The sequence below is a fragment of the Silene latifolia genome, chromosome 4 (assembly GCF_048544455.1).
Source record: "Silene latifolia isolate original U9 population chromosome 4, ASM4854445v1, whole genome shotgun sequence".
NCBI classification, from domain to species: domain Eukaryota; kingdom Viridiplantae; phylum Streptophyta; class Magnoliopsida; order Caryophyllales; family Caryophyllaceae; genus Silene; species Silene latifolia.
This window is the reverse complement of record NC_133529.1, coordinates 28,402,185-28,427,582: the sequence shown is the minus strand read 5'-3', so window position 1 is coordinate 28,427,582 and position 25,398 is coordinate 28,402,185. Positions and strand designations below refer to the sequence as shown.

Genomic DNA, 25,398 nt, shown 5'->3' with positions numbered 1-25,398 from the left:
AATGATTAACAACACAGACCCAATTCGTACTAAACCCTAATTACGGATTCATAGTCTCCCTAATTACCATGGCTCCCCTATGCCCTAACATGAAGGGATTAGCTATGCATAATTATTATGAAGATACTAATGATAACAAATAAGACAAACAAATTCAACATGGTGATAAATTGCTAAGCAAATCAAGGGAAAGAATCAATAGAGAGAAGATGGAAAGAACAAGAATAAGAATTGCAATAATAATTAATTGAAATAAAGAACCGAAATGCCGATTACAAGAGAATTCCAAGCAATGGAGTATTTAGGTCTAAAGAGTAAAGTGCAAAAGGAAATAGATGAGATGAAAGTTTCAGATCCAAAAGTTAAAGGTAGAAGAAGTGATAATTGTTCTACTGCCGTCATCCTATTTATTCTAAGATAGAAAATAGAATATCCTTGCGTAGAAAATATCCTCGCGGTAGAAGCTACTCAATCGAGTAGAATGAAACCACTCGATCGAGCAAAATCTAGACCAAACAACTCGATCGAGTAAAATCTAGACCAAATAACTCGATCGAGGACAACAGATACTCGATCGAGGAATCCAGAGAACGCCCCTCTCGATCGAGTACAGTAGTTACTCAATCGAGCATCTTTAGCAGGATAAAGCATTTGATCGACCAGTTTTCAGCAGCCAACTTAGTCGATCGAGCTGTATTAGCGCGAATGAACTCAAAACACCTTCCGAAGCCACTTCACGTATCTCTAAGTGACAGATTCCAAGCTCCGATTCTTCCTTCTCCAAAATGCATGCGATTGGGACAGGTTCAGGCTCGATTTTGCTCCTTTCCGGTTCATACCTGCAATTAATACAAGACAAACCAAAGTAGACTTTTCGGGAGACATTTGTAGCTAGATGCCACATAAATAACATAGAAATGCGTGTAAATGTAGGGTAAAAACCTTATATAAAATACACGCATCAATCGTCACAAAGCAGCTATTCAAAATTGTTCCTCTACGAAACCACCTCCTATAAGAACATAATCATACCATTACCATCTAATACAACATCATACTCCCAAATCCCCCAAATTACCCAATTAGGGTTTTAAACAAACTCAACGAAACGATATAGAAAATATACAAGGATCTTACCCACGACACGATGAACTCAACGGCGTAAAGAACACAACGATCCGACGATCTTAGCCTTTGGGATTTGATAGCAACGCGAAGACGAAAGTAACGTAACTTGCTTTTTCTTTTGAGAGGTTTTAGAAAAGATAAAAGTGACAAAAGAACTGACGTAAAGCTTTAAATATCAATCACGCGTTACTAACAAAACCCGACTAAAACAAACCGCAGAACCGACTTACTCGATCGAGTAAGTCACTTACTCGATCGAGTGACCCTTACTCGATCGAGTGCCACACTTACTCGATCGAGTATCCATCAGCAGAACACTCTTTCGTAAACCAAACTTACTTACTTGACAGAGTAAGCCCCACTCGATAGAGTACCCAAAGGCATAGAAAACCATAGTATTACAGATTCAACCCGCAATAGAGCGAACTAACATGTTTATTGTTTACCCCGTTCCGTATACTTACAAGTAGACTTGGTAAATGGGTCATTGGGGTCGGGTCACGTCGAATTGGGTCATTTTCGAGTCTGTGATCATCGAGTCATTTATCAGGTTGTGCTTTTTTTGATCAAATCACTCCGTTTATTTCAGGTCAACATTTTGCTTAAAATAAGTCATTTCGGATCAATTGGGGTTTTTTGGGTCACTTCAAGTCGGGGTCATTTTATCGAATTACTTCCGAGTCGAGTTAGCTCGGATTTATCGAGTCTCGGGCCGGTCAATTTTGCCCGGTGTACTTACAGGTTACAATTACCCAACATAAGGAAAAAAAAAAGCCAGACCAAGTCAAAACCCTAAACCCTGTTTCTCCCAAATTAGTGAAATCACCCAAACCATCTTCATCCGCACCTCCATTAACAACGCAGCAGCTCAGCCACAAAGCAAGCAAAAACCCGCAAAAATGGCGAAAAAAAACTACCTGAGATTGAAAGGAAGCCAACACTTCAGGCTACGTCTTCTTCTCTCCACTCTCTCTTCAACTCCCATCATTATCCAAGACATTCGTTCTGACGAAACTGCCCCTGGTCTTCGCAAACACGAAGTCAACCTTCTTTGGCTCTTCGAGAAGCTCTGTGATGATTGCGTCGTCGAAATCAATGAAACTGGTATCCCCCCTTTTTCTTAATTTAGGGTTTATTGAATGTTTTTGATTACTCCCACCATCCCGTTTATATTGTCATATTTGAATCGAAGATTCGATTGAAGAAAGAGTGACGAAACATTATTCTTATACTTTGTGTCTAAGGGTTCCTGCAAATTATAAGGTAACTGGTGTCGGATGTGCAGGAGCGTAGCTAGAACCGAAATTTGGGTAGCGGAAATCAATAGTTTTCTGGATTCCCTGCCTCTTGCTTCTATTTAGCTCCTCTCTGCAGATGTGTGGAACCTTACCCTTGCGTCAGCAATCAAAGCGGCTGTTTTTGAATGACAAATCATGAAAAATTGCACTGAGATGTTATTGGCAGTTTAGACTTTAGAATATGAATAATTAGTCCTTGCCTCCGTTGGAAATGGAAATATTATCTCTTTTACTTTGCTTAAGAGAAAATATAAGCAATGAAAATTAGATGGAATGTTGGTAGTTGTTTAAACTAGGGTAATATTAGAAATTTCACCATTTTTTTTTACTATATTTAATTGGGATGGACAAGAATGAAAATTTGTAGGATATAACTTGGATGTTGGGAGTGTATTGATTGTTGTTTTTGTTTGTATGAATGCAGGTACGGCGCTGAAATACAAGCCAGGGATAATAATGGGTGGAAAATATCTGGAGCATGATTGTGGATTGAGCCGCTCTCTTGGATATTTCTTGGAACCTTTGATTGTTCTTTCTTTGTTTGCTAAGCGGCATACTCAAATTAAGCTTCAAGGTTCTCTCCTTTTTCTGTGGTTATGTTTTTACTAGGCAGGAAGTTATTGCTTTCATGGATTTTCCTGTTATATGCATACCCGAAAGGGATTATGAAATCTAGCTGGATATGGACCAGCATTCGTGGTTTGTGTCATTGTGTTGGTTTTGTTACTTTAATTTGATGAATCTATGGTGTTACGTTTTAATAGTGGGAGTACTAAGGAGTTAAAAGTCTTGATGAATATATAGTGTTAGATTTTGATGAGCGGAGTATAAGGTGCACGCGGAAGCACAATATGATTTTTGGACGAGAGTAAATAAAAGTGATGATGAGTAGAGTGCAAAAATGTTGCCATTAAATTTGCATCTACTCTTGTGTGGTCAATGTTATAGTAGTTTTTTTTACTGTGGTTACTGGCTGCTCTGACTAAAACATGTTTGGTGACATTTCAGACCGAGCTATATTATACCTAGGCGGCTTGCTTGGCTTACTGGTTTAGTTTTTATCTTGTTTTTGTGCCGCGATCATAGCTTAATGAAACCATTTGCCTTCATATCTCTTTGCTATTCACACTGGGAAACTGAAACTGTTGTTGTGGTGTCCCACGGGTGTAGTTGAGTTAAATGGCTGGCAATAGCCTATTTGTGAATAATTCATTAGGACAAATGGACATGCCAATATAGATCGATGCTCGCAAGGATATTGTATGTTCTTATCAAATTTTTTTGCTTTTCTTATATTTAGATCGGTTCAAAATCACATCAACTCTTACATGTATAAAGTTATTTTTCTATCTTTTTGCTAAGTTATCCCATATTGTACGACAGTTTGTCTTTCATTTGAAGCAGTTTTTACTCACTCCTATAAGAATCTGTTATATTAGGTATAACCAATGATGCAAAGGATCCATCAGTTGATACTTTCCGTTCAACCACCTTGAACATTTTGAAACGCTTTGGAGTTCCTTCTGAAGGCCTAGAGCTGAAGGTTATCAACCGTGGGGTTCCTCCTTCGGGCGGTGGAGAAATAATGTTATCAGTACCGATCGTCCATAGTAGTTTATCAGTAAGTTCCACTTGTGAAACTGTTGCTTGTTGATTCGCTACTCTACACTTGTATCTTTTGATGATTGGATTTATATGTATGATACATCTTCCTTGCTCAGGCTGTAAACTGGATTGATGACGGAATGGTCAAGCGTATCAGAGGATGGTCCTTTTCTGCACGTGTTTCTTCTCAGTTCGAAAATGCAGTGAGACATGCTGCACGTGGAATTTTTAATCGCCTGCTTCCCGATGTCCATATCTTCACCGACCATAAGGCTGGTGAACAAGCTGGAAAGTAGGCATCTGCATCACTTTGCTTATATTTATTCATTTCAATCAGAAATTAAGTAATTTGATGCAATTCTAAATGCAATTGTCATTATGGTTTATCCGGATACAACCTCTCCGTGTTGACTACACAAAGGTTTGGTTACGTGTATTTAACCCCACATCACCATTTGCTGAAGCCCTTGAGGCACTGGGGTATTCCAAAATAAGTCTCATATAAGGCAAAATGTTAAGATGTGAGACAAGAAAGCTTTTTCTTAAAAATTACTAGTTACTACCAGAATGTGCTGGAGAAGAAATATAGAATAATCAGCCAGACAATCCTCTTGGAATAGAGGGGGTGTTCGCTTTTTCTTCAATTATTTAAAATGTTTATAACTTTTCCTGGACATGTCCGAAGACACTCTTTTTAATGGAATCCCCTTTCTGACTCAGTTCCCCGGGATATGGAGTTTCATTAGTTGCTGAAACCACTTCTGGGTGCTTCATTTCTGTGGATACTGCTGTTTCTTATGGACGAAAAGATGAGTTAGGTGAACTGGATGTTGATGAAAAGGTTGAGCTAAAGTCACCTGAGGAAGTTGGTGTGGAAATTGCTTCTGCTTTACTTGGTGAAATAGAGCTGGGAGGAGTGGTGGATTCAACACATCAGGTTTGATTTCTTGAAAAAAAAAATTAAAAAAAAGTTTGCTATCATCTGATTTCTGTGACACAGCTAGATTGGCCATTGTCACTGACACCTTTGTTTAATCATTTGAAAAGAATTTGTCTTCATATATTGGATTTTGAATGCTATGTCCATATGTTTCCAGCCGTCTCTTGAAATTTTGATTTCATCATTCGTCAGCCAAAGTAATGAATCCTTTATGTTTGCTTTGCTATGCTTCCATTGCCAAGAACCAACTTTCTCTTGGCGGGGAAACATATTTTCTTAAATTGCTCTTCAGACGATTTGCAGATAGGGAAAATAATTATCAATGACAGTACAAACTCTGGCAGACTAGACGTTATCGGTTTCAGCTTTTTGTAAAATTTGATTTGCTCTTATGCTTGTGGTTTATTTTGTCATCTAACGAGCAGAAAGTCTAAGTCGACTGATTTGAAGTAGTGAAATATGTTTCATTATCTTCAATGTCTGTCATGATGAGTGTAGGGTAAAGTCTTGATCCGTTACTATTTTCTGTTATTTATTATAGATATATATATATAAAGGTGTAGGTACAAAAGAAAAAAAAACATAGTATTTTTTGGTTCCTTGACTGCATAAGCATCAATGTCTGGCATGAGTAGTAGTAGTCCTAAAGTTTTTATTTGTTACCATTTCTGTTATTTATTTAGTTAAGTACAAAATATATATTCGCTGGAGCCTTGACCTCCAATCTGTTTAAGTTTTAGTCCGCAGATTGTGATATGCAGTTATTCCAATTTGTAGTTTTAGAATTGCCTTCAGGGATGTGACGGATGCCCCCTGATTTAGGTTTGTTTGGTTTTTGAAATCTCGTGTTTCTGGTTTTGCAGGGTTTGTTATTTCTTCTCTGTGCATTATGTCCTCCAGACGTTTCAAAAGTTCGAGTTGGGAAACTGTCTCAATATGGAATGGAAACATTAAGGCTTATAAGAGACTTTCTTGGGGTTAAATTCGTCATCAAGCCAGATCCTTCTACTGGAACTGTGATTCTGAAATGTGTGGGATGTGGTCTGAATAATTTGTCGAGAAAGCTTTCCTGATCAACCTTACTTTTTACCCGATCAACCTTTTCTACACCCGCTGCTTATGGAGAGCTTGGAGTTTATGATATTAGTATATTTAAGTCTCTTCACTTCATTATGTTTTGATGGTTGCTGAGTTTACTCATAGGTTGCTGCCGTGTTGGTGAGAGTTTTCGAGTGAACTGTATTGTAGGCAATATAATATGTACAAGAGAAGGTGATGGCGATGGTGATGACAGAGGAAGAAATGGATGTAATATTGACTCGCGAGGATTGTTAACATCGGTTTACATGTTTTAGCAAATATTTTGAGTTCTTTATCAATGAGAAATCTTTTTTGGGCAGTTTCTTTTGGTGCAAATTAGTCATAACTGATGCACCTTCGTTGATATTTACTTATGTTCAACTGTTCCAAGTGATAAACCACATTTATTTTGGATCAAGTTTGTCAGAGGGGTAAATAAGTGAAGGAATTGAAGGGTGCACACTTATATACTTCCTTTGTCCCATTTATTTATTTACCTCGAAAATCATTTGCGGTTTGTCATATGGGGTTTGTATTGTTATTTGTCTCACTAATTGTATGTGGTTTTACTCTTGATGTATTATCTCACCAATAGTTTTGCAAATCCATGTTGAGTCTTGAAGTTAGTGTGTCAAAAAAAGTAGTACTACAAAACTACTCCGTAATTATTTTTAAATTTTTGACCGTTGCAAAGAGTCCTCCATAACACCAGCATGACTCCATACTTGCAAATTACTATATAAAAAACATACAATTGCGTAGATAATAGTGTCGGTAATCTGCAACGTGTTGGTAGAGTCGGTGGACTGGGCACGAGCTAGGTTCAACACCAACAATCACTACAAGGTTAATAACTCCTAAAGTCCCAAGGGAAATCAAGCCATTTGAGCTGATGAGTGACGAGTATAAGATGCATTTACACCTTTTGGATGTAGAACGAATGGTGGAAAGTTCTGAAACATAACTTTTCTTCGATGGAGAACAATCTCCTACATTTGTGATCTAACTCACTAGGCAAAGGACACCGACAAACCAAGTAGCCATGCCGGTAGATAAACGATAAAATAAGAGTTCCCGGCCTCAACCAATTACTTGACCATAAATACCATAAAAGACAATTTTGTGGAGGATCCAACGCAAATCGGATGCAAAATCACCATCACTTCCCCTCAAGAACCACTTGTTCGACTTAACACAACACTAAAGTCATGACTAACAACACCCTATCGGTCCCTTTTTATGTGTCTTTGGTGTCGATCGGTTCTGTCCTTTTGGTTGGGCTTGTTGCATGTGAGGCGGTGGTCCTGGGGGGTTTTCGTTTGCTTCTGATTCCTTTGGTGTCTCTGCTGGGCCGCGTCATTCACTTAGTGTCTGTTGGGTTCGTTGTTTTCTGTGGTTGGTGTGAGGTCACGGCTGATGGGGCTTTTTTCCGTCTGTTTGAGATGTGCTTGGTAGGGTGGAATCGGAGATTTTGGCAATGTTGTTGGTTGGTTAGGATGCGGTGGTTTTCAGTTTTATCTAATGTCTAATCTTTGTTTATCGTTTCTCTTGTTATTCCGAATAATAACCTTTTCTTGGTTTCTGGCTCCTTCATGGATGTTTGGGTGTCCTGTCCTCTTACCCATGTGTTACTTGTTGTAGCTACCTTACTCTACTTTTTTTTAATAACATAACGATTAGTAACGGGTTAAATTTGGCGTTGATAATTTTGCGTCCGTTGCGTGTTGTGCCCATTTCTCTCCTCTATTCTGAGTTGGTTTTGGTTAGGGGGCTGTTCAAGTGGGTTTCTCTCTCGCTACCATTCTACTTACTCGCTTTTATGGGTTACGATGTTCTTGTCCGTTGGGATTGGCGTCCAAAGTGTAGGAGATTTCTCTTCTTTGGAGACAGGCTTTCAAGGTCTGTTTTCCGCCTTTTCTTTCTACGTTATTGTGGCGTAAGTACACTTTGCTCTATCTCATTCTGTCAAGGGCCTCGTGGGTTTCCAGACGATGTGAATCAAAGCCTAGGGGATAAATCTCCGAGAAATATCTTTGTGTCTCGTTGTAGGTATTTCTCCGAAGCTCAGTCGATTAAGATGAGTAATGATATGTTCTATCTTTTGGTCAGCTACGATCGTCCCTCCAAGAATGTAGTGGAAGTTGAAAGTGATCTTTGTGTTCAGCCATCTGTACGCCATCAACACGCTTTGGTGACCCGATATAGCTACTTTGTTGTATTAGTTTACGGTTTTGCTAGAATAAGTGCATTTGACTAAATGAGTCAGATGTCATCTATATAAGACTTTCTTTTCACAATCGCCAAAAAAAAAAAAAAAAAAACTAAAACAAATTCTCCCATAAAATTATTAGGAGGAACAAAAAAGACATTAAACGAATTCTCCCATAAAAAACTATCAATCTAGATTTCCAAAAAATATAATATTCCATAATTTATTAGATTTGTAATTTAATTAGTAAATAATAATGATTGCTTTTAAATAATATTCTAATCTAATATTTCGGATTTATTTAAATATATAACTCTAATATAACTAGATAATTAACTACTATGATATGATAGTAACCACCAATGTGAGTAGTAAAAGCAACAATAATAGCAATCGGGGTAGTGAAAGTCATATTAGCAGCAATGGGAGTAGTAAAATTAACAATAATAAATGCGGGACTAGTGAAAGAAAAAATTATGACGGCGGGAGGAGTGAAAGTAATAGTACTATAGTAGTCACAAAACATGTAATGAAAATAGCAGGAGTTTGACGTTTAATGGTTAATGGGTTTGACAAAACTAACGGGTTAACCGTAAAAATAGCAAGAGTAGTTAAAGTAATAATATTGACAGCGGGAGTAGTGGACGTGTTACATAATTTGTTAATTATTTTTACATCTCATCATAATTTCAAGATATAAATTGTAAATGTATGTGTTAATCAAATTTAACGAAACAGATTTCATAGAAAATAAAATTTAAATGGTAAATAAAGGTTCCCGGGCGTAGCCGGGCACCAAACCTAGTTAGCCATATAAGACTGAGATGAAGATGGTGACTTGGTGAGCAAAATAGATACACCTAAAAGTATTGAAGTCATATGTGGATCAAGAGGTGGGGTAAAGGGGTAGGGGAAATATCGCGATTAGTCTATGTATAACAATATAAAGGAGTTAAACGGGACAAACTCACCATAATCATCTTTGAAAATCCAACACGGTCACACGGGTCAAGAGAGGGTTAGAGATATCAGAAAATATTTTTATTTTTTAAGTAAATTTATATAATATATTTTCATTTTGCACATACTCGTGAATTCTGAATTCCTAAAATTCACAAATTACTCAAAACCCCTTCTCTCGTAACATAATCATGCCTATTAGTACAACTAACTCTTATTCGAGGGCAACAGAATAAAATCAACTACACTACGTCTAGTAGCCAGCCACAACTAGTCCAGTACCACCAATGTCGATAAAAATATCTTTTAAAAAAGTTGTTACTTTTTCCCGCCAAAAAGTTAGTTACTGTAACAGAATTCACAACAGATTATATTATATATACCAACCAACTCTATCCCACAACTAACCACGCATATTTCCTCAGAACAAAACTATTGTTCAAAAATCACAAACTCCATTAATCAAACCTTGGAACTCGAAGCTCCGTCAATGGCGAAAACCCGAACAATGAAGACACCATTAATGTTCCACTTACTTTCCTACACTCCATTCTCAACTCTCCTCTACACTCCAAGAAAATCCAACAAATCCCATAAATTCCTTCAACCTTCTTCATCTCTCGTCCTCCTAATCTTCTCCCTACTCACCTTTTTCGTCGTCTCAATCCTCCTCGTTATCGGCACCGTTAATGTCTCTCACAAACACAATTGCCTTTTCCATTCCCCCATTCAACTCGCTTTTTTTTCCGCGATTTTTCCCGACTACAGCGACGAGCTCACGTTGTCGAAGAGTGAGATGGTTCCGCTGCCTTCGCATGGGGTTTCCGCCATGAATTTGAGTCAAGAAGAGGTGGAGTTCTGGAAGCAGCCGGATAATCAAGGGTATGTGCCTTGCTTGGATTTTGGGATCGGGTATCGGAGGGAGTCGCCGGAGATAACTTCGGAGAAACAGCGGTTCTTGGTGGTGGTTGCCTCCGGTGGGTTGAATCAACAGAGGAATCAGATTGTCGACGCCGTCGTAATCGCTAGGATTCTTAGAGCTGCTCTTGTTGTCCCTTTCTTGCATGTTAATTTCATCTGGGGTGATGAAAGGTACGCAACGTAAATCCGAGATTTTAACTTTTTTTTTTTCAGATTATAATAGTAGTTGGTTAGTGTCACGGTCCGCAATTCCGCATATTTCGACCCCTTAAAATTCATGATTTGGCAAAAATACCGGACCGTCACACTATTATGTGATATTATTGTTATATATGCATAATATTTAGTTTCCTAGTTTATCATAATACGAAGTAATTTTAGTTCATGTTCTTGCGTTCACTACTTTTGTGATTTTTAAGTTTTTTTTTTTTTTTCAATAATTTTGAATCTATCGATGATGTTACATGATTTTGTTATAATAACAAGAATATAACAATAATAATTCTGTGTATAGAACTTAAATCTTGTTTGTGAAGATGTTTTTGGTGAAATGTAAGTAATTCTGATTAAGCTCAATAACAAAACGATTACAATGTACTCAATACTCATCCATTTTATCAGAATAACAACGATACAAATAAGATTAAAGCAAAAGTCGTCTAATCCAATCTGTATCCTTGTGACTTAAGGGAAGATTCAGCCTCGAATTCACCCTTACTTTGACTTATTGATGGATCTGTTGCACAAGGATAGAAGGTCTTAAGATGGAGCCTTCTACTCTTGTCCTATTTTGTTGCATCCAAACATTAAAACATCATACATACATCATACATACATACATACAGTTTATCACACTCTTCTGAATCCTGGAGGACCATTGTCTGCTATTAATCCACTCAAAGCTGTTTGCAGCAGCGGTCTGAATATCACACCTCTTGGCCATCTCCTGACATAACATTCTAATATATTTATATTTGCATTCCTGAAAGAGACGGGAATGAGTTTCTGCTCCCTCACCACATATCCGGTGATGTTGACATGTTTCACCCTGCTGTGCTGCAGTGAATTTGCTGATATATTTGATGTAGAGCACTTCAAGAGGACTTTACAGGCTGATGTACGCGTCGTATCAGCACTCCCCTTCACACATTTGATCTCAACTCAGGCTGTTGAGACCCAAATACCATTTGATGTCTCCCCTCTTTGGATCCGATCTCGATTTTCAAAGCAAGTATGTGTCTACAAATCCCTAATAAATAACTTTGGTTCAAATAATAAATAATTCTTATATGAGACAGGTTAATCATATAAGACTCTGACGGTTAATAAATAATTCTTACATGTGTTCCTGAATTTCTGCAGCTGAAACAAGAAGGCATGCTAGTCCTGAAAGGCTTAGATTCCAAACTCTCCAAAAATCTTCCGGATGATCTACAAAAGCTTCGTTGTAAGGTAGCCTTCCACGCATTGCGCTTTTCAGAGCCAATCAGGGAACTAGGGAACCGATTGGCAAGACGAATGTGGATTGAAGGCCCTTACATTGCAGTCCATCTTCGGCTTGAGAAAGATGTATGGGCCAGGACTGGTTGTCGAACAGGGCTTGGACTCCAATACGACCAGATCATCCAACAAGAGCGAAACACCAGACCCAAGTACCTCACTGGAAGAGTCAACATGAGCTACCCTCAACGTCGACTTGCTGGACTCTGCCCCCTGAATGCACTTGAAGTTGCTAGACTTCTCAAGGCGCTAGGGGCCCCACAACAGGCCCGAGTGTACATTGCTGGAGGAGAGCCATTTGGTGGGTCCCTGGCTCTGAAACCTCTGGTTGAAGAGTTTCCACATTTGGTGACCAAGGAAACTCTAGCCACGTGTGAGGAATTGCTGCCTTTTGCCAACAGGTCATCAGCATTAGCGGCCGTCGATTACATTGTCTCCCTCAGTAGCGATGTCTTCTTGCCATCCCACGGTGGTAACATGGCCCGAGCAATGCAGGTAATAAATTCTTATTTCAAATAGTCTCTTTTTTTCTTTTAACAATTTCTGACAGTTGGGAAAATGTGAAGGGGCATAGAGCATACACGGGTCACAGGAAGTATATAAGGCCAAATAAGAGGATGATGGTGGCATACTATGAGGATCCATGGATATCAGAAGCAGAATTTGGAGCAGGCATGAGAAAGTTGCATAACAAATCTAAAGGGCAGCCAGAGCCTAGGACCGGTAAAAGGGACAGAGATGTTATCGCTTATCCAGTTCCAGAATGCATGTGTCAACGAAGCTCGGGTTTCTCTTAGGCCATTTTTGGTTACTGGTCAAGTAAATAATGTATGTAGTTGCACATGGATTGTAATATGTAACAGCTGTAAGCATTGTAGTAACAGATGTACGCAACAGTTTGATAATAAAAGCTTTCATTTCATTTCTGGCATTTCTATAAGTTTCTTAGCAACTGCAACACCAAACTTGTAATATTAGAGAGATCCGGGGAAGTGGCAAATAAGCCCCAAACGTTTGCCAATATGTGCAAATTCACCCCATCTCTTTTTGTAGGTGCAAATCCACCCCATCAGTTATGATGTATGTGCAACTAAGCCCCACACAATATTTTCAGGTCAATTTCTCGCCGGAGAAAAATGACATGGCACCGGAAATATGACTAGGATTAGATGACTAGGATCAAGTTAGAAAATTAAAAAAAAAAAAAAACATGACACACTTTACCCATTGTAGTTTACCCACTGTCGTCATCCATTCATTAGATCAAATGACATGCCTATCAAATTAAGTCACTCCCTCCCAATTTCCTATCTCCCACTCCCTGCAAATTAATTAGCTCCCAAATTAATGAGCTCTCTACACCTCCATTTTTAATCAAATCTACAAACTCAATTCCCACAAGTCTATCCTTATGTGGTAATTGAAAATTTGCCCCAAGTATCAAATGAGATTTCAAAATAAAATTGGGGAAAAGCTAAGTTCAGGTATTTTTTTTAATTTAATTTGGTATTATTTTTACGGAAACATGATTTTTTCTGTTTTAATCCTAACTTGGGGAAAAACTCAAATTAAGACAACTCAGAGCTGAGCAATGCAATAAGGTATGTTCATCCTGACACAACCATGATTTTTTCTGTTTTTAATCCTAACTTGGGTAGACATGGCTGCTAGAGAAGAATTATTCTGGGATGAAGATAAAGATGAATGAAGATAATGATAGGTCTGCTGGAGGAGACAAACGGGCGCAAGAATGAATGAAAAACCTAGACTACTGTATAGAAGAATAAACGACCGCCCCCTTGCATTAATAAAATCATTCTTTTTTTAATTTTCTAACTTGATCCTAGTCATCTAATCCTAGTCATATTTCCGGTGCCATGTCATTTTTCTCCGGCGAAAAATTGACCTGAAAATATTGTGTGGGGCTTAATTGCACATACATCATAACTGATGGGGTGAATTTGCACTAAAAAAAAGAGATGGGTGAATTTGCACATATGGGCAAACGTTTGGAGCTTATTTGCCACTTCCCCGTATTACCGATCACCAAAAAAAAAAAAGATACCTCTTTTTCATTAACATACAAAGATCAAGCTTGAAACAACGATGCCCCGAAACCATTATCATCAATCTGAAATGTGGGTTTAACGGTGTCGTTTTGATTAATCAAGTTTCTTCGATCATCATCTGAAGAATTATCCTTTTTTCCCAATTCTTTCATCATTTTCACTAAAATTCACTAAATTTAGTGAAGATTATGGTTAATTAGTTGATAAAAGTGAGTAAAGATTCAAACTTTTTATCTGGGTATTTGAATAAACAATCAATTTCAGTGAAAAAATTGAGGAATAGTGTTACCCAGTTTACATAAAGGGTTAAAGAATTGGGGAAGTTGGGGATTTAGGGTTATGATTATAGACTAAACATGTCAAGCGGGTCGGGCCGGTAAGAATACGGGTTGGGTAGAATACATGTCAGATCAAATGCGGATCAGACCATATGGGTTACAGTTCTGGTTAAGGTAAGAATACCGCTCACAATAGTTTGTAACGCCTTTTTTCTGACATTTTTTAAATCGAATTTTTTTAATAAAAAGTAAACATATTTAATATTAATTTTAATAACATTAAATTGTTACATTAATTATTGGGATAATTTCCATGGTGGTTGGTGTCCTGAGATTTGACTTAATTCACGTGGTACCCAAGTTTTTAGGAATGTGCTCATAGTACCCCTGAACTTTCAATTTAGTGTATCATCTGCCCTTACCCTTAACTTCGTCAAATATTGTAACGGCAACCGGATTTAGGGGAAAATTAGTTAGAGCCGGCAACTTTTTGAATTTCCAACTAACTACAGCTAATTAATATGACTTTCACCAAATATCCCGAGGTTTGAGAAATGTGCATTCCAACTAACTACAATCTCTAACTAACTGCAGCTAACTAATATGACTTTCACCAAATACCCCCGAGGTTTGAGAAATGTGCAGGAGATTCTAACTAACTACAATCTCCAACTAACTAACTAACTAACTAATAGTTAAAGGTGATAATTTATGCGTTATTAACTCTATTCGCATTACTTGGCAAATTCCTAGTGAAATTTCAAGTATTATCAAAGATGTAAAATTAAATTTCATTTCTTTGAGAGAGTAACTATTAAATATTGTTTTCGTGAAACCAACAAAGTTGCTGATTTTATGGCTTCTATTGAACATTCGCGTCCAACTCTTTCGTGGTGGTTTGATAGCCGATGGCTTCAACTTACCTAGCTCATCCGAAAGCATGAGATAGGTTAGACCTATATAGAAGACCAGCCTAATTTTCTTAGCTTATCAAGAATAGAGAAAAACAAAGATAAAATACAACTAATATATCTTGGCGCCAAAATTTATCGGAAACAGACTTTCTATGTTTCAACACATGGGTATCATGGGTATTATGAATCCGGCTATTATTAATCATCATCACTATCAGACTCGGCCTTCGTCTTCTTTGCTTTCTTCTTGGATTTTCTTTTCTTAGTATCACGGCTATCCTTTGCACCTTTTTTCCTCTTAGCCGGAAGAGAATCTTCCTCTTCCTCTTCATCTTCATTCTGCAATTGTTGCTCCATGCTAGCTGGAGCCTCGTCTTCTTTTTTATCTGGGGCAGCTATTAGCACTTCTGTTCAGCAAGATAAAATTATATAAGAGTTCTTTACCAAGACAGACTATGCTTGTGAGCTCAAACCTTACTCCCTCCTACCCACAACAAAATAAACCTTTATCGAATCCACGTCAAACTACTTATTCAATGTAGGTAAGCAAAATGTTCTGATAAAATATCCTAAATTGAAAATTGAAAATCTGAAGCGAAAAAAATGCCGCCAAACAACGGTACTCATCACATCTTTATTCTACAATACTTCAATCATAGGCACTAGCGCACATTTTACAATATTTTAGTCATTATGGTACCCTGCTCGCTCACTTGTATTGTATTTGGGGTATCGATGGTTTGGTGTGGTAGAAGATTGTACATTACATGAACTGAGAGATGTTCTATCCCAGAATACAACTGCACAAAAAAAGGCCACAGAAACTAACCTTCGTCAGAGAAGTTTGAATCAAATACCACGTTGTTCAAGTGCTGCTTCAAATATACCTGCCAACAAAGATGTGAAACAATATCTAGGACTTAGCGAGACAACACACAACCTTATCCGGATAGGATATTAAGCTAATTTTATGCATAACTTAGGACTTAGGTGACAAAACAAATCAAACATAGCTCCTTAAACATGAAGTAACTGCAAAACAGAACATACCGCAGAAAGAAGCTGCCTGGACTCAATATCCCAAATGCGCAAGTAACCGTCCAACCCTGTTTCAAAAAGAAATCTGATAAATCAAGTAGCAAACAACTTTTCCAAGAAAGAAATGGACTTGGATATTTAAGGTAACGCCTCGCCTTGCTTATGCAAAAGAGTTTTTCCTTTTTAAAAGGAATTTATTCACAAGCTACTTTTTGGAAAAGTTTTGATTGTTTGACCAACCTTTTGTAAAAACGGTTTTCTTATAAAATTCTATGTTTGGCCTTACGGCCCTTAACTACTTTCACACATCTTTTTTTTTGTGCTTTTTTCTAGTAACCACTAACCAGGTTATTTGTAGAATCATCATTTGAAAAGTAGTAGTAGAGTAATTTACTACTTCTACTTGGGGGTCATTTATCAGTTTTTGACTTTTTAAAAGCAGTTTTAAACCTCCCTAGTGTTTGGCCTAACTACTACTTTTTTGGTTACAAAAACACTTTTAAAGCTAGGTCAAACAAAACATAAGTTAGAGTAATTGCGATTTATGATAGTCAATTGGACAAAAGAATATGATGGATGTGCATACCACATGATGCTATAATAGAGTGCTCCGGATGTCTAGCTATGGATCTGATACTTCCCGAACACTTTCCCACAAAGCACCCGAGTACCTTCCCTGTGCCATCACAACATGATTAGGACAATGTCAGCATCGAATAATGCCCATCTATCAGATATCAATGTTGACAACAAATTAAGTTAGCGAAAAATTTGTGTCATAATTGATGAAGAATGCAAGGGCTGTCATAACCCATAAATAATCTATGACCAGGTTTAACTCAAGTCCTACTACCATGCCTCAAAAGACAGACCATTCATGAAGATCTTATTACAGACATGTTCGAGCTGAGTTACACCTGTCAAAAGTTCAGAAACCTGACTGCCTGAGCCATATATGATAACAGATGGGCAATAGACCAAGTTGTGACAAACTAAATCCATGTACAAAGTACAAATTCATATTAAAAAGTAATCAGATTTACAGTACCTGTGCGTATGTCAATAGAAGCCAGATCACCAGCTCCATTACCGAAATATATAGTATTTCCGTCTAAATCTTCTGCTACTGCTTTAATAGGTGTCTCCCTAAAGCTGACAGAAAACACCGGCCTTCTCTGCGCTGATATATCATAGAGGCGAACCTATCAGGAACGAACAAACACAAGTTCGTCAAAATAGAGGACATTTCCAGGTATGTCAGGTAACTTGGGCCGAAGTTCCCCAGACAAATATACCCTTTTTTGTCAAAGATGAGAACTATATTTCGCGGACAAGGACACACTCACAAGTTGATAAGTCTATAATGATTCAGCAAAATACGACACAAAAAAACTGTCGATGAGAGCGTCACAAGAAAACAGTAATATACTGGGTTGGAAATACCTAAATTCACATTCTGTTTCTGGTATGCATAAGCTCACAAAAGTAAGCTTATCAAAATAATGATTCAACCGTCAATCTCAACTATAGGAATTGACTAGCAGAAGCCACATTTTCTTTGCTGTCTATTGGCTCAGAATGGTTGAAATTCTTTTTGGTATTGAAAGAAAAATCACCTATCGACATTTGTGGCTATCTTCTTGGGTGTACATAAGGTAAATAAATGGGTAGACAAGACCACTCTCAAGGCTGAGTCGAAACCAAAAACACTTGTTTAATAGATGAGAGCCCTTACAAAAGTGTTAAATGCAGCTGCATTAACTTAAAACAATCATTACCTGGTAATCATGGGTACCAGCCACAACCTTACGATGATCATCCTTGTTTACAAAGGTCACTGATGTAAAGCAGGTTGGAGTAAAGATTCCAAGACTGTTCTTAGGTGGCTGCAAAAGGTCATTGAAGTAAAACTTAGAGCATCTGCCGGGTTTAGCAAATAAAGTTGTTAATAGCGAAAATGGTATAACAGATAACTGGATACTTACTGATTTAGCATTCCAGAGTTTTACTGTCTTCTCAAGATCCCACACATTAAGCTCAACGCCTTTCCTGAGATAAACAAAGCAAATTTTTTATTAGTACTCAAAACATAACAGCAAAACAAAACAAAATATAGAAACAGTATAATCTACACTATAATACATTTATGTAGATATAAGAAACTTAATCTCCTACTATGTGGTTAGGCGGAACAGTAGAGTAGTAGACTCACCCTCCAAACACGGAATAACCTTCATCATCGTGTACTTTGCTGCAGAGAATCTCACCAGAACTGCACACATTCCATGCTTGCTCAGAATCAAACGAATCAGAACTAGTGTGAAGTTCAGCTGTACGCACGGTTGCTTTCCCCTTCTTCGTACATGTTAGCAAACTGCAGGATCTAATTAACATAACACAGACACAAACAGTATAACACATTAGCACCGAAGCACCCCTAGCTCTAGTTTTGCTCAAATCAGATCAGTAACAACCCTAGCTAAAACGAAATAACTTTTTTCTGTTATTGTCATAGACACGATATCAATGGCGTCTTAGCTTAACTTACTTTGATTCTGAGTCTAGCCTTTGTTTTTTAAACAAATGCAATCCTGCAATAGGATCGTCTACTGCCAAATCAGTAGAATCATTAAGAGCCGAAAAGCAGACCTCCCCGTTTTTCGGACTCATTACATCAATCTGCAAAGTACAACAATTACACAAAATCATGAACCATAAAACAAAGATTGAAACACTAAATGTCGATCTCATTCTGCTCTAGAAAAACTAGAAATTATACTCACCGAACCATTTTTCCTGGCAACGGCTAGCAACTGCAATAACAACGAATAACAGCAACAGTCATATACATCCCCAATAATGAAAAAATGCAGCACCAATCTAAAAATACATACAGGGTAAGATTTACGGTCATCGATAGACGCAGCGAGAATGGCTTTAGAGGAATCAGGGTCGCCCCATCTCTCCACTACCTTAGCAACCCCACCTTCCTTACTCCTAGCTTCAGTTACTGTTCATTCACCACAAATTAACACAATTAAAAAGCAACCCATGAAAACTAATCAGATTAATAACAACATTACACTAATTAATTCACAAAAAGAAAAGAAAAATTTTAAATGTTACCTTTAAATTAACACAATTTAAGAGCAACCCATCAAAATTAATCACATTTATAACTACATGACACTAATTAATTGACAAAAACAAATGAAAAAATGAAAAGGGTACCTTTAACAAGGCCAAGACCGTCACAAGAAAGAGCTCGTACAGGTGGGCAACCTGGACACCCTACTGTTGTTGTTCTCGGCATTTGTAGAGATAATTATTGTATCCTGAAATTAGTAATTTAGTTAGGGTTTGATAAGAATTCTAATTAGTTGAATTAATTTGAGCAGAAACGATGATTAAATTAAGAGCTTAACCTGTTTAATGGAGGCGATAGAAGAAGAGATGAATTGCAGCGGCCTCCAAGGGCATACGAGTACACAGGCCCAGCAAGAACACACCCTTCTCTTCTGTTTTGCACTCTTGTTAGTTGTTTCCTTTTTCGAAACTTTGCCCGTTCAAGTCAATTTCAGGAAGTTCGGGTTGGACTCGGATCGAGATAACCCAATTGTCAAGAGATATCCGTCTATAGAGATTGAGAGGGAGAGGATTAGGGTTTGTAAAGACGATGAGGGTTTGTAATGAGTGAGACGGAATGACGGATTGACTGAGTCACTGTTGAGGTGTGAGGAGGAGGGAGTAGTATATATATGATGCGGGTTTGTGCCTAGGGTTTATTTACCTTGTGTGGGTTTCATTGTATGTGGCCCATTCTAATATATTTGATTGTTCGCCCATATTCCGAGTATGCCTGTCTGTTTGGCCCATACGAATGACACCCATAAATTATATTGTGGGCTTAACATTAGCTATTAATATAACCGACCCATATGATCAATGATATCTGATCCTTTGTCGTACTATTAATGTTGTTCCGGGTGTAATTTCAGAGCAAGTATAGTTACCACCCGTGGCTTGTTGAATGATGTCTTGAGTTGGATTCTCCTTTGGTCTTAATCGTTCCTCTCGGCCTCTCCTGCAACAATGAACGAACTGAGGGCTTGGCTTTGTGCCAAGCGTACTCACTCCGACGCTCAAGTCAGTAAACTTAAGGGATAAGTTGTTACTTGGCTGAATGTATATTGTAGAGAGATAAGGAAGATATTACCAGATGACTAGTGTATTTAGGTTTAGTTGTGGATTGGTTGGATACTTTCCTCAATGAAGGTTGAGGAGTATTTATAGGCTTTCACCTTTTGTCACGTAGTGGCCAAGTGGCCAAGTGGCTAGCAGGTGGAAAGATCGATCTACCCTCGGCCGAGGGACCTATGGCGGCCGGCGGGCCTGTTGACTCACCGAGGGGTCTTGGATGTGAGTACGCGGGTATGTGTCCCGGCGGTTGCCATGCCGAGACCCAGCGACAGTGCCGATGGGTCGACGGGCTAGGCCGCATAAGTCGTTGACTTGTTTGTGGATATCTTTGACCTTGCTCAATATGTTGACTTGGTCGGGGTCACGGTGCGAATATGCCCCATCAATTTGCCCCCAGCGTAGTCTATGCCGTGGTATGAGCTCCGATGTATGCTTGAGCGTATATTCTGCGCAAGTAATTTGTAAAAAATTTCTGCATCGGCTTCTTCTGCGGCGGCTTCTTTTACCTCGGCCTGGTCTTTCTTAGGCCGTACCATATCCCCCTCCACATGGATGTGTAAAGGGCATCCGATGTGGAAAAGAAAGTGACGCCGGCCGAGACCGTGGATTGAGTGTGCTTGGTTGTTTTTGGTTGCCCCGGCCGCGCTTCTTAGCTTGGTTGATTACGTGGCGGCGGAGAGCGGGTGCTTGGGAATTCGTTGAGGAAGGTGAATAGGCAAGGAGATATGAATAGGCGTGTTGAAGACGCTTGGTCACCGCTGCATTGATTGACGTCTAACTGTTGCAACGATTGACATCCCATGGTTGCATGTCCGACACGTGTCCGCACGCGATTGGTTGACGCTTCACGGGTCGTTCTCGATTGGTCCTTCTTCATGGGCTTTTCCCTATAAATAGGCGCTTATCCCGTGAAATTGGCCACCAATTTCATTCTCCAAAATTTTTCTCTAAACTTTCAAGGGTTTCATTGTCTTCTAATTTTCAGAGTTGTTACTCCGGCGGGTGTTTTTCTTCAAGGTAAACAAACTTTCCAATTTCTTAACTGTAATACTCCGTATTTATAGTCTTAGGGGTACTCTATAGAGTAGCCCTTACTCTGTCGAGTAAGGGTAAGTGTCGCAGCAAAATAGTTTCTGACCTGTTGGGCACTCGATCGAGTAGCTCGGGCACTCGATCGAGTAGGGTACTCGATCGAGTACCTTGGGTACTGATCGAGCGCCCTGGTTTTACGAGGGGAGTTTTCGCGGGTTTTGTTAATTATGCGATTAGGATATTTAAACCAATTCGTCTTAGTTTTAAATCACTTTTACCAAAACCTAAAACCTGTTTAAGAGAGAAAGCAACTTGTCTTCTTCCTAATCGCGTTCTTGACGATTCCCGGAGTTCAGACGGTCGATTCTCGTTGTTTTTCGTGTTGTTGGATTCCTTGCGTCAAGGGTAAGCTTCTAGCATATTTTTTATAATGTTTTGCTAGTTTTGGTCAAACCCTAATTTAGGGTTTGGGGGTTTTATGAGTAAGTAAGTAATTGGTAGCCTTTATGTGTTATGTGTGATAGGAGGAGAATTCGTAGAGGAGCCGTTTTGAGACAGCTGTTTAGATCGTCTGCGTGTTTGCTTTCCGGGTAGGATTTCCTACTCGCATTAGTCCCATAATGGGATATTGGTGATGTCTTTGTAGTTAGTTTGTCTGATTGTGATTGTGATTGTGATTGTGATTGTGATTGTGATTGGTTGTTGATGGTTCTCGAGATGCGTTCTCGGCTGAGTGGGGTCACTTGCGGGAGTGATCTCACGCCCTAGTTTCGCCCTTCGTGGAACCCGCCACGAAAGGGGATGTGCACATTAATGATACAGGGTTATCGCTCGTACGATGAGCGGGGCTTAGGTGGGAACGGCCGCGGTCCCCCATCTGCGAGGCGGTCCAAAGGGACGATCGGTGTTGAGATGATGATGGGAGTTGGTGTTGTGTGTATGTGTGATGATTCATTTGTCTGTTTGCCTTATTGACATTATCTATTTTGATTGTGTGATTAGTATCGACCCGGTGTTGTTTTGTAAAACCTCGCGGTGATCCATTCGGGGATGGTGAGCGAGATATTGAGCGTATAGAGATGATACTTTGGATAGTCCGGGATGGCCACGACATGACGATAGAGTCTTCCGCTGTAGTTTAGTCTTGATTTACATTTCATTTGAGAAACGATTAGTTGGAATAATGTATTGTACTTTCGATTGGTTTGAGGATTGTAACTTTTCATTAAAGCACTTATAATAAATGTTGTTTCTATTTTGTCTATTTGATTATCATGCCTCGGGCAACCGAGATGGTGATGTCTCCATACCTGAGTGGTCCTGGTAAGGCAATCGTTGGGAACAGCTTTGAAGATGAGTACAGCATTTCATCCTGCGACAGATGGGCAGACAGAGAGAACAATCAAGACCCTTGAGGATATGTTGCGAGCTTGTGTGATGGATTTTGGTGGTAGCTGGGAGCAGAGGTTGGATTTGATAGAGTTTTCTTACAACAACGGCTATCACACCAAAGATTGGTATGGCGCCGTTTGAGGCTTTGTATGGGAGGAGATGTAGGAGTCCAATCTGGGGACGATAGCGGCGAGGCAAAGGTCTTAGGACCAGAGATGGTACATGAGATGGTGGAACAGATTAAGATGATCGAGAACGGATGAGAGCACCCAGATCGACGTAAGAGTTATGCGCAGATCTACATCGTCGGGACATAGAGTTTCGTGTTGGGGACAAGGTTCTTCCAAGGTATCTCCGATGCGTGGAGTTATGAGATTTGGGAAGAAAGGCAAGTTAAGTCGAAGTTTATAGGCCTTATGAGATCTTAGAGCGAGTCGGGAAGTTGCTTATCGTTTGGCGTTACACCGCATTGGAAAGAGTGCACAATGTGTTTCATGTATCGCATTGCGAAGTATGTGAGCGACCCGTCACATGTGTTAGAGGCAGAGAGCTTAGAGTTGGATGAGTCCCTATCATACCTTGAGGTGCCTAAGAAGATCCTAGACCGGAAGGTTAGGAAGACCAGAGTGGTGAGACAAGTGTTGCTTAAGATCCTTTGGTCTAACCACAAGACTGAGGAAGCTACATGGGAGGCAGAAGATATCATGAAAGAGCGTTACCCTTTTCTCTTTGATCAGGTATGTATGGTTACGAGGACGTAACCTTGTTTCTTTTAGGGGGGTAGGAGAGGATCGCGAGAGTTTTTAAGAGCTTTTACACCCTTCTTTTTCATGTTGTGTCGGTATGTTGTCGGGATAAGTTGGGTTAGTGTCATGCTTTACGTTGTGTTTTGTTTGACCTTCGAGTCGGGAGGCTTATGGGAGTACCTTTGTTTGGTAGTGGTTTGAACTTCGGGGACGAAGTTCCTTTTAAGGAGGGAAGACTGTAATACTCCGTATTTATAGTCTTAGGGGTACTCTATAGAGTAGCCCTTACTCTGTCGAGTAAGGGTAAGTGTCGCAGCAAAATAGTTTCTGACCTGTTGGGCACTCGATCGAGTAGCTCGGGCACTCGATCGAGTAGGGGGGTACTCGATCGAGTACCTTGGGTACTCGATCGAGCGCCCGGTTTTACGGGGGAGTTTTCGCGGGTTTTGTTAATTATGCGATTAGGGTATTTAAACCAATTCGTCTTAGTTTTAAATCACTTTTACCAAAACCTAAAACCTGTTTAAGAGAGAAAGCAACTTGTCTTCTTCCTAATCGCGTTCTTGACGATTCCCGGAGTTCAGACGGTCGATTCTCGTTGTTTTTCGTGTTGTTGGATTCCTTGCGTCAAGGGTAAGCTTCTAGCATATTTTTTATAATGTTTTGCTAGTTTTGGTCAAACCCTAATTTAGGGTTTGGGGGTTTTATGAGTAAGTAAGTAATTGGTAGCCTTTATGTGTTATGTGTGATAGGAGGAGAATTCGTAGAGGAGCCGTTTTGAGACAGCTGTTTAGATCGTCTGCGTGTTTGCTTTCCAGGTAGGATTTCCTACTCAGTATTAGTCCCATAATGGGATATTGGTGATGTCTTTGTAGTTAGTCTGTCGATTGTGATTGTGATTGTGATTGTGATTGTGATTGTGATTGGTTGTTGATGGTTCTCGAGATGCGTTCTCGGCTGAGTGGGTCACTTGCGGGAGTGATCTCACGCCCTAGTTTCGCCCTTCGTGGAACCCGCCACGAAAGGGGATGTGCACATTAATGATACAGGGTTATCGCTCGTACGATGAGCGGGGCTTAGGTGGAACGGCCGCGTCCCCCATCGGGTGGTCGGGTCCAAAGGGACGGTCGGTGTTGAGATGATGATGGGAGTTGGTGTTGTGTGTATGTGTGACAGTTCAAATTGTCTGTTTGCCTTATTGTATTATCTATTTTGATTGTGTGATTAGTACCGACCCGGTGTTGTTTTGTAAAACTGCGGTGATCCATTCGGGATGGTGAGCGAGATATTGAGCGGTATAGAGATGATACTTGATAGTCAGGATGGCCACGACATGACGATAGAGTCTTCCACTTGTAGTTTAGTCTTGATTTACATTTCATTTGAGAACAGTTAGTTGGAATAATGTATTGTACTTTCAGTTGGTTTGAGGATTGTAACTTTTCATTAAAGCACTTATAATAAATGTTGTTTCTATTTTGTCTATTTGATTATCATGCCTCGGCAACCGAGATGGTGATGTCTCCATACCGAGTGGTCCCGGTAAGGCAATCGTTGGGAACAGCTTTGAAGATGAGTACGAGATTTCATCCTGCGACGATGGGCGCAGACAGAGAGAACAATCAAGACTCTTGAGGATATGTTGCGAGCTTGTGTGATGGATTTTGGTGGTAGCTGGGAGCAGAGGTTGGATTTGATAGAGTTTTCTTACAACAACAACAGCTATCACACCAAAGATTGGTATGGCGCCGTTTGAGGCTTTGTATGGGAGGAGATGTAGGAGTCCAATCTGTTGGGACGATAGCCAGGCAAAGTGGTCTTAGGACCAGAGATGGTGCATGAGATGGTGGAACAGATTAAGATGATCGGGGAACGGATGAGAGCACCCCAGATCGACGTAAGAGTTATGCAGATCTACATCGTCGGGACATAGAGTTTCAGGTTGGGGACAAGGTTCTTCTGAAGGTATCTCCGATGCGTGGAGTTATGAGATTTGGGAAGAAAGGCAAGTTAAGTCAGAAGTTTATAGGGCCTTATGAGATCTTAGAGCGAGTCGGGAAGTTGCTTATCGTTTGGCGTTACCAAATG

The 25,398-nt window shown here is 39.5% G+C and overlaps 3 protein-coding genes across 4 annotated transcripts; 2 read left to right on the top strand and 1 right to left on the bottom strand.

Moving 5' to 3' along the window:
* Positions 1–1,900: 1,900 nt before the first annotated feature.
* LOC141653349 (putative RNA 3'-terminal phosphate cyclase-like protein) lies at positions 1,901–6,373 on the top strand. The gene is made up of 6 exons (XM_074461083.1): positions 1,901–2,232; positions 2,851–3,000; positions 3,866–4,047; positions 4,148–4,323; positions 4,752–4,968; positions 5,835–6,373. The coding sequence occupies exons 1-6, from the start codon at positions 2,028–2,030 to the stop codon at positions 6,042–6,044; spliced, it is 1,140 nt and encodes a 379-aa protein (XP_074317184.1). The 5' UTR covers positions 1,901–2,027; the 3' UTR covers positions 6,045–6,373.
* Positions 6,374–9,625: 3,252 nt separating this feature from the next.
* Positions 9,626–12,582, top strand: LOC141652170 (O-fucosyltransferase 37). Its single transcript, XM_074459783.1, has 4 exons — positions 9,626–10,312; positions 11,204–11,372; positions 11,504–12,136; positions 12,208–12,582. Exons 1-4 carry the CDS (start codon positions 9,711–9,713, stop codon positions 12,436–12,438), a joined length of 1,635 nt encoding a protein of 544 aa, XP_074315884.1. The 5' UTR covers positions 9,626–9,710; the 3' UTR covers positions 12,439–12,582.
* A 2,383-nt stretch (positions 12,583–14,965) lies between these two features.
* On the bottom strand, positions 14,966–19,489 carry LOC141653347 (uncharacterized). Of its 2 annotated transcripts, XM_074461080.1 has the most exons (13): positions 19,366–19,489; positions 19,172–19,275; positions 18,835–18,950; positions 18,724–18,753; positions 18,489–18,619; positions 18,153–18,323; positions 17,926–17,989; positions 17,719–17,826; positions 16,989–17,142; positions 16,527–16,616; positions 15,953–16,008; positions 15,732–15,789; positions 14,966–15,309 (listed from the first exon to the last, which is right to left on the bottom strand). In XM_074461080.1, exons 2-13 carry the CDS (start codon positions 19,251–19,253, stop codon positions 15,101–15,103), a joined length of 1,269 nt encoding a protein of 422 aa, XP_074317181.1. In that variant the 5' UTR covers positions 19,254–19,275; positions 19,366–19,489; the 3' UTR covers positions 14,966–15,100. The 2 variants fall into 2 exon arrangements, with proteins under 2 accessions (XP_074317181.1, XP_074317182.1); XM_074461081.1 differs by lacking the exon at positions 14,966–15,309 and having other exon boundaries at positions 15,727–15,789.
* Positions 19,490–25,398: the final 5,909 nt, after the last annotated feature.

What these genes read in the sequence shown, in the direction of transcription:
- LOC141653349 (XM_074461083.1), top strand. Translation starts at nt 2,028, where the DNA reads ATGGCGAAAAAAAACTACCTGAGATTGAAAGGAAGCCAACACTTCAGG. An exon ending in TACTCAAATTAAGCTTCAAG is followed by an intron (nt 3,001 to 3,865) that starts GTTCTCTCCTTT and finishes CTGTTATATTAG; the next exon opens with GTATAACCAATGATGCAAAG. An exon ending in TGGTGGATTCAACACATCAG is followed by an intron (nt 4,969 to 5,834) that starts GTTTGATTTCTT and finishes CTGGTTTTGCAG; the next exon opens with GGTTTGTTATTTCTTCTCTG.
- LOC141652170 (XM_074459783.1), top strand. Translation starts at nt 9,711, where the DNA reads ATGGCGAAAACCCGAACAATGAAGACACCATTAATGTTCCACTTACTT. An exon ending in GATCTCGATTTTCAAAGCAA is followed by an intron (nt 11,373 to 11,503) that starts GTATGTGTCTAC and finishes GAATTTCTGCAG; the next exon opens with CTGAAACAAGAAGGCATGCT. An exon ending in ACATGGCCCGAGCAATGCAG is followed by an intron (nt 12,137 to 12,207) that starts GTAATAAATTCT and finishes GAAAATGTGAAG; the next exon opens with GGGCATAGAGCATACACGGG.
- LOC141653347 (XM_074461080.1), bottom strand. Translation starts at nt 19,253, where the DNA reads ATGCCGAGAACAACAACAGTAGGGTGTCCAGGTTGCCCACCTGTACGA. An exon ending in TTGCCAGGAAAAATGGTTCG is followed by an intron (nt 18,620 to 18,723) that starts GTGAGTATAATT and finishes TGTACTTTGCAG; the next exon opens with ATTGATGTAATGAGTCCGAA. An exon ending in GGTTATTCCGTGTTTGGAGG is followed by an intron (nt 17,990 to 18,152) that starts GTGAGTCTACTA and finishes TGTTTATCTCAG; the next exon opens with GAAAGGCGTTGAGCTTAATG.